Source organism: Diadema setosum, chromosome 10 (genome assembly GCF_964275005.1).
Source record: "Diadema setosum chromosome 10, eeDiaSeto1, whole genome shotgun sequence".
NCBI classification, from domain to species: Eukaryota; Metazoa; Echinodermata; class Echinoidea; order Diadematoida; family Diadematidae; genus Diadema; species Diadema setosum.
The window spans coordinates 31,967,856-31,976,311 of record NC_092694.1 but is presented as its reverse complement, the minus strand read 5'-3'; the positions used below and the strand labels follow the sequence as shown (position 1 = coordinate 31,976,311).

The 8,456-nt window shown below is 39.1% G+C and overlaps 1 protein-coding gene across 1 annotated transcript; it reads left to right on the top strand.

The window, feature by feature from the left end:
• Window positions 1-363: 363 nt before the first annotated feature.
• Window positions 364-1,181, top strand: LOC140234514 (uncharacterized). Its single transcript, XM_072314556.1, has one exon. The coding sequence runs from the start codon at window positions 364-366 to the stop codon at window positions 1,045-1,047; it is 684 nt and encodes a 227-aa protein (XP_072170657.1). The 3' UTR covers window positions 1,048-1,181.
• Window positions 1,182-8,456: the final 7,275 nt, after the last annotated feature.

Here is an 8,456-nt window from a genome sequence, read left to right as displayed (position 1 = left end):
TTTGACTAACCCATTTAATATAGCAAAATGTTCCACTATCAGCTGATTATCTGCTTTCTCAAGTCGCTGGTTTGTAGGCTTGGAGAATGCGCAGACCAACACATAATTACACGTCTATCATACTGATTTACCGTGTTTGATGAGTGTTTAGTTATGAAAATGAGATTACTACATTTTCATCATGATTATACTTGAAGTAGTACATTGTAATAGTTATGTTACTGTTAATGATAGTGGTGGTGACATATTGATTTCACTTGAAAACGGCCATCGTGACATGCTGGTTATATTTGATTTATGTCCATTAGACTCGACTCCTGCAAAGCCTAGCAAACGGCATCAAGCTAGGACCACCGATGACATATGGCTGATATTTCGCAGAACGCCGTGGTGCTACAATCTCCAGAGGGGCAGCGTCTCCTACACGGGACCGCCGTAGGGCAGACACTGCTCATCCGCATTTTCAGCAAGCAGTTCGTCAACGGATATTGTGGTCTCCATTCTGCCGCCCTCCTCATGAGCGCGTGCCACTTCGGCAAGAAATATCCAGACACCCTCCAGCACAGCGATTGTGACGTCAGCAATGTCCCTTTCTTGGACACCAACATGTTCGAGTTCCCAGAGACGAACCGAGTACTGAGGAATGAGAATCTCCTAAGAGAGGGGACCACTTTAAAGGAGATCCAGGAACTCTTTCACGCATTCGGCGTGGGCTGCGAGAGGTTTCACACCAGCGACAGCAGTGTTGACGATTTTCGTTCTCGAGCGGTGGCGGCGCTCTCTCACGCGGACTCCAATCACGGAGTGGTCGTTAATTTCGAAATGGAATTAAATTTGGACGGCAAATTCATCATTCTTGGGCATTTAAGTCCACTGGCAGCGTACCATGAAGCAAGTGACTGCTTTCTTCTTCTCGACACGTCCGTTCACAAAAGAGAATTGTGGGTCCCAACGAGAGATTTGTTCGAAAAGATGAATACAAGGGACAACGTGTCTGCACTCACAAGAGGATTTTTAATTGCGAATTTTATGTCGGCTCCAGCATGAGAGATGAAATCTATGAGTATTTTCGAATCTCGAAAAGATATTACAACAATTACTCAGAAGATTTTCTTGCCATCTCTAGAATATCATGTGCATAATAGTACGTCCCACTGTTGTATAGTTACAGTTCGTAATTCCGAAGGTACGTTATTCCGAAGGTTTATTATACCGAAGGTTCGCCATTCTGAAGGTTAGTTTAAGCGAAAAAAGAAATGGTTCGTCATTCTGAAGATTCGTTAATCCGAAGATTTATTAGTCCAAATTCGAGTGTTTTATTTTCACAATAACGAACCATCGGAACAGCACCACAAATGTTTAGATATAACGTACCCTGTTTCATGGTAAGATTATTAACGAACATGTAGGTAATACTTAATTCATCGGAAAAGCGAACATTCGGTATAAGGAGCCTTCGGATAAACGAACATCACCCCTGTTATATCACAACCTCGCTGAATTCAATCTTATCTGCTTCATCAATATCGATCCAAAATTGATGGGTTAATCGATTTTTGTAATGGGTTTTGGTACCGGTCGATACAATTTTAACTATTTTTCACCATAACCTCACTGTCGTGGTACAGTTTCCGTATCCATGTTGGCATAAAAATCTATGAGTCGGTATCACTTTCTGCACACTCCCCCCCCCCCCCCCCTTTCCAAATCAAACATATTGTATGAAGCAGGTACGAGCAAACGAAAATAAACAACTATTAAACACCAAATACACACATTTTCAGCCAGGAGCTATTCAACGAATCGTTTTATGTATTATTCTTATATGTATTGTGTGTTTGCATGGTTCAGATTAGATTAAAGTATGCAATAAAAAAATCATCCAACTGAGTCGTTTTGAAAATTAGTTCAGAAGGATGTTTGGGATAATCTCATGATGCGTTCCAACTCTGTGTATAACACAAAAGTAAAATGTCCTCTGTTACAAAAAAAAAACAACAACAACAACAACAGCAAGCCACAAACAAACAGCTTAATCAAACTAGTGTATTTATTCAAAGCTGGACCTGTGCGAAGTAAATTACATCCCTGTAATCATTATCACTATGTACGTTAGCTCCCTTATCAAACTACAGGGAAAAGCAGCTTTGAAAAGTATGAAAACGCATTTTTGTGTGTGTGTGTTATTTGGTATACGGGTGGTGAAGGTTCCGTGGTCTTGTAAAGCGTGTGCATGTTGTGCATTAGGTTTCGAATGATGTGCAGTGAGTTTTCATTAAGAAGGCACTATTCATCCATTGAGGTGCAATTGGAATGATACCCCTCCCATTCATCTCACAATGGATATGTATTAAAGAGGCTCTGAAAGAGAAGCCAAAATATTATCATGATCGCATTTTGCTTAATGTATACATGGGAAGTAACATGATTATGTCCTTTATATAGCTTCCGAGGGCGCTGTTCAGGCTGTTGTCTATCATAATTAGGAGAGAGGGAAATTATAGTCTTACCTGAACTTAAAATATAATAGGAAGAAAATCACCATAATAATGTCTTCTGCCTGTTATATTGTTAAAACATACAATGACTTTAATCATTATTATACATCCTCATAACTGTTACAACTATCAATATCATCAAGGTGTTTTGTCATTGGTATTATCGTAGCCATTATAACATCATCATCATTGCCATGAAATTTATGCGGGTTTAGATCAATTTAATTTAATCAATCAAAATCTTCAATTTGCTACTTCTCTGTCATTTATGAGCCAATTTTGATTCTGTTTGCTTTATTTGATAGCACTACATGGGAGCTTTGAAACTTCTACACAAAATTTTAGTTGTGACCTTTGACCTTGACCTTTGACCTATATTGTACATTTTGCTACAAAATGCTACTCCTTCGCCATTTCTAACCCGATTTCGATTCCGTTTGCTTTATGTGATGGCACTAGTTGAGGGCTTCAAAACGTCTACACAGAATTTTGACCTTTGACTTCTTTGACCATGATTTTTGACCTATATTGTACATTGGCTACAAAATGCTCCTTCAAAACTTCTACATATTAATTTTGACCTTTGACTTCTTTGACCTTTGACCTTGATTTTTGACCTACATTTTATTGTACATTGGCTACAAAATGCTACTCCTTCGCCATTTCTAACCCGATTTCGATTCCGTTTGCTTTATGTGATGGCACTAGGTGAGGGCTTCAAAACTTCAACACAGAATTTTGACCTTTGACTTCTTTGACCTTTTTGACCTATATTGTACATTTTGCTACAAATTGCTACTTCCGGCGGGGACATATATTATGCACCGCGTAATTTCTACTTCTCCTTGCCTTTATTTTTTTCCTGTTTGCTTCATAGTGGAAATCTACCCCCAAAATAAATAAACTCAAGAGAGAAGAGGAAAAAAATCCTACAGAGCGTTCAAAAAGATGACAAAAATCAGATAAGACACAAAATATGACATTTCCAAATTTCACATTTTTATTTAAACATTTCTTGACCAGTCCTTATGAATATTCAAATGAACGAGTTGAAAACATATTCCAATACCAAAACTATCAGAGTAAACATTGTGTTCTTTTTTTTATGTTGGGTGGTTTTAAGGCAAGCTTTTTATTTATGCAGCTAAAATATGAGATTTCTGTCATTAATTCTGTATATAAAATGAATGCCGAAAAATTGCAAAATTCAGAATGTCATATAAAGTTCCTTTTTCTTATTCGCCTTTCATAATTTTTTGCACTGCTCTGCAGTGTCCTTTTTTCTCTCTCTCATAAAATTGGTGAAAGTTTTGAGTGGATTTCTTCTCTAAAAGGGGGGTTCAAGCAGGAGCCTTGTTGGAAGCGAATTAAAGAACTGTGAACGATACGTTGTGATCTGTAAAATATTCCTTAACCCAGATTGGCCTCTCACCTTATGTTCCAACGAGTGCTGCCATTTACAACACAGTAACCGCCGTATCATCAGCAAGGCACCGGACACGGTTCAAGCCTGGTATTTCCCGTTAGTACGTCCGAAGCCAAGTCCACTACTAGTATAGGCCACATTGTGCTACATCCGGTCAGCTCCTGACCTATGGACAAGCCCAACTAATCTTCTATTTCATCCCACAGTGGTCCTATAGCTACATCCGGTCAAACCTGAAACCTGGATTCGTCGATACATCTCATTGACCACGGTGCCCGGTTCGAGTTTACTTACTGATACCCAGCTAACACCAACATGCGGGACCCACGTGGGTAAAAGGTGGGCAAGCCGGGTTAGAGGTGGGCAAGTGCTGCTCGAGGGTCATCCTTCAAGGAGCCCTTTTGGGCCAGCCTACTCGAGCGTCATCCTTCAAGGGGCCCTTGTGGGACAGCCAAGGGCAGAGATGGGAAAAGTTGACATGGGTTTCAAATGGGCTTGCCACTTGGGTTTCATATGGGCACAGACAGAGCCGGCAGGGAGCGTGATGGGCTTTTGTAGGGCTAGCCCTGCTTTTTTTGTGAGTGTGTGTGCGTGTGCAATTGTAAGTGTTCTTGTGTGTTTGTACAAACAAGTGTGTGCGTGTGTGTGGCACCTATTTGTAAACATGAAAATTTGATAGCAAATCCCTGTTGGTACTTATGGTTTCCCTACCCACACGGGTCCCACAATGGCCCCACATAGGACATACAGGGCACATTCATGAATATTCATGAATTTTTATGAATATTAAAATGACACACTTGGGTGAACTAATTCAAGTGGGGGTGAGGCATATTTTACTGCCTATAACACTTCTCTCTAAATGATGTTTGTGTATGAAAAGTACATTTTAAGATTTCAACTATTTTCAGGCAAAGGATATATTTTTCCTCTGTATCAATCTGGAATATGTTCATAGAAATGGACTGTAATGTTTGTCGAGTTATAGACAAGCAATATTCACGTTCATATACATCTGGATTGAGTGAATGCAGTAATATCAGCAGAACATGTCAGTGAAAGTTTGAGGAAATTCAGACAATCCAGTAGTATATGAGGGTCATTTGACCGCCAATTGAGGCGCTGTTTTGAAGGATCACTCGCGGAAAACAATAGATAATGCCCTAGAGAACAATAGCGATCCTCAAAAAGAACAATAGGAGGGAGGATCTCAAGAACAATAGGAGGCGCAGGATCTTAGAGGAGAGAACAATAGGAGGCGCAGGATCTTGGAGGAGAGAATAGGAGGCGCAGGATCCTCCGCGGACTGAGAGTGCGCTTAACTGAGACGGTCGGTACCTGTACTGATGGACGTGAGACAGTTCTCTCTCTCTCACTTTTTTTTTTTTTTTTTTTGTTTTTGTTGAACGCATGGGTTATATCACCAGAGACAAGAACAGTAGGGTTTCATCATCACGTACACTAAGTTGTATAGTGCTGGGATTTTGTTCCACTGCCATGTTGGCTACAATAATGCTTCTGGTTAGGTTAATTGACGAAATGTCGTATTGCGTTGTGAATGGTCATTTCCGATTATATGTCATGTTGTTGTTGTCGTTGTTGTTTTAAGTTGAAAAGGGATATTCCATTTTGGACGTAACGGTAAAAAGAAGTTGCATCTCATGCACGTTAAAGTATGATTTGTGTTTTCTTTTGTTTATGTATAGCAACTCCTCTATAGCGATTACCATTTGGCATGATGAAATTGATTGTACTCCGAAACAGCTATCATTGACATTGTTAGCAAACACTCCCGCAGATACACAACGATGAATAATATTCAATGAAAGCATTCATCGCGGGCTCACGACATAGATGTAGTTGAGAAAGAAATCACGATGAGGCTCTTGATGACGCAAAATGTGTGTCTCCTATACCACCTAAATCATTGTCTACTTAAGTGGCGACAGTCTCATCCATGAAAGACCATCGATGATGGTTATAATGTTTCTCACTGAAAAATTTATTCCCTATTTCTATTTGTCGTTTTGTCACAATACTAGAATTGTAATTCCAGTCTGTTGGGGTGTAGGTTTACACACCCAACATCTCACTCGCAGTTATGTATACCACTCCGAGGATATATACACACATAATTATTATGATATATATATATATATATATATATATATATATATATATATATATATATACATATATACGTTCCGTTAGGGAAACGGCTCGTAACTTCTGAGGCTCTGTTTTCCCCCGTTATGTTCCAAAGTCATCGTCACAAGGTTGTTGATATTGCTATATAGCTACAGGTTATACGTTGAAAGTTCATTAGTGACTGATAAACCCGCTTGTTGCCGTTGTTGTTAGGATATTTGTTGATTGATTCGTATTGCTCTTCTTGAGGAACGATAGAACGAGCTCATCTCTGTTTTATCACTACAATGTGGCTGTTCAGCAGGTGTTGAATCAGATATTATATTATGAAAACGTGTTCATATTCGACGTATTGGCACTTCCAAAAGAGTTTCCAACAAAAGCGGCTAAGAGAACCAGCGAAGGAAATGAGTGTCTTTCAGGTTTGTCATTCTTGTAAAGGTGACAATAAAACAGTTCCATCGCAGTTATCTATAGAAAGTGCTTTGCAGACATAATCGATCGGCAGTACCTGCTCACCCTCTATTCTTCCATTATTTGATGGGCAGTCAAAGTGTCCGAAATAGAAGGACAGTGCGGGTGTGACGTCACATGCAGTAAACCTCTCCTTTCAGTGGCTTTTGTGAATGAGACACGTTGAGACGTGTTCTCGAGGTGTCTAAATAGGGTGTATACAAACAGGTCGCCAGGATCGCAGACGTCTGAGCAGGTAAGCCATATAGACCAGCATCTCATTTCATTACGAATATGGGATAATCCAAAATTATCCGCAGCTATCCCACAAACAGTAGTCATGTAATGGTGGAAGAACTAACGGGATCCTTACAAACGGCGCTTTCATCCGATGGCCATTATTTTTTAGAATAAAAAACTGAGGAACCTTCGATCGGTGTATGCATGGACAGTCACGTGAAACGCTTTAAGTTTGTGACTACGTGTTAAAAAAAAAGTGAACTCTGTTGACAAACTGTGCCACTCGATTATACTTCATATTATTGCGTTGATATGTTTTATCTACAATGATTAATGTTTCGTGCATTACAGGAATGTTCCGTTTAAGCAGTGATTGACAGCTGTGAGGCCGCATAAACAAAATAGAACTCATAACGATGATTGTAACGCAAGTGATGATATTTTTAACGAATCTGCTGATAATACCGGATATGGAGACTGTGCGCCCTTCATTACTATATACACTATGTTGTTACGTTGTCAATAGCATTATACAGCGTTAAACGAGTTATTTTACCCGTGATGCAAAATTAAATGTCGGGAAAGAGGGAGCATGTTAGTTACTCTGCATATGCATGACTGGGCAATGATTGTACATCACACGCAGACAACAATGGTCTATATCGAAGAGTGTAAGGTAATTATAGCCTTGAAACGGAAGAGGGTCAAAGAAATATACTCACTAGCATCGTACAGTATACTCTACATCTCAGTATAAGACAACCAATAGTGAAGTGACATCGTGAAGTATCGTACATAATTGAAATTTTATTGTGTTATTGCTTGTTTTCAGAGATTACGGACTTAATGAACCAAATCGGTCAGTATCAGCGATAGACATAACGTCAAAGGAAAATGACCTGGATGTTGTGTTCAGTTGTTGTTTAAACATGTTGTATTAGCTGAAAATACGTCCCAATAAAGATGAATGGGAAAAATGGAATTTAAAGGCGCCGGGCTAATATGATGTTTAATGCGCAGCTTGTGCAAAACATGAATTACAGGAACAGTAAAGGTATAAGGATAATTAAGTCCTGTAGGCAAAGTTAAACAAAGAGCACGTCCCATTTTAGCTCTTCCCACACCAGACACATTTGAATGAGATTGACCGCAACGAAAATACTGAATGAGACCTGTCGCAGATCGCAAAGTACATTCGCATTGAACTCCAATTCAAGAACGCTGTCGCCAAAAATGAATTATGTACGTGTTGTACTGTAGTGTGTATATATATATATATATATATATATATATATATATATATATATATAATATATTTCCTTGTTTTCGTTTTCCGCTTCGATATTATGGCATGGTGGCAAAAAAAAAAATATATATATATATCAGCTGTGTTGGTATATCTATATGTCATTTCTTAACAAGGAATGCTCTAATTGCATGTAAATTTACTACCAACGACGCAGTAAGTACAGACTAACGTTATACGCACAGTACGTATTGATTTTGTATAAACACGTTGCCCCTTCTTCGAGAATTCACCCACTCATTATTCTGAGCGAAGGGACTGTGTATAAATCCCCATTGAAGGGATTGAATGAAAGTTCTCCAGACAGTAATATGCAAATAGCGTGTGAAAGGGGTGTATTGACGTTCGGCAAACTCACTGAACCATAAGGGGTATTTGTTGTTAC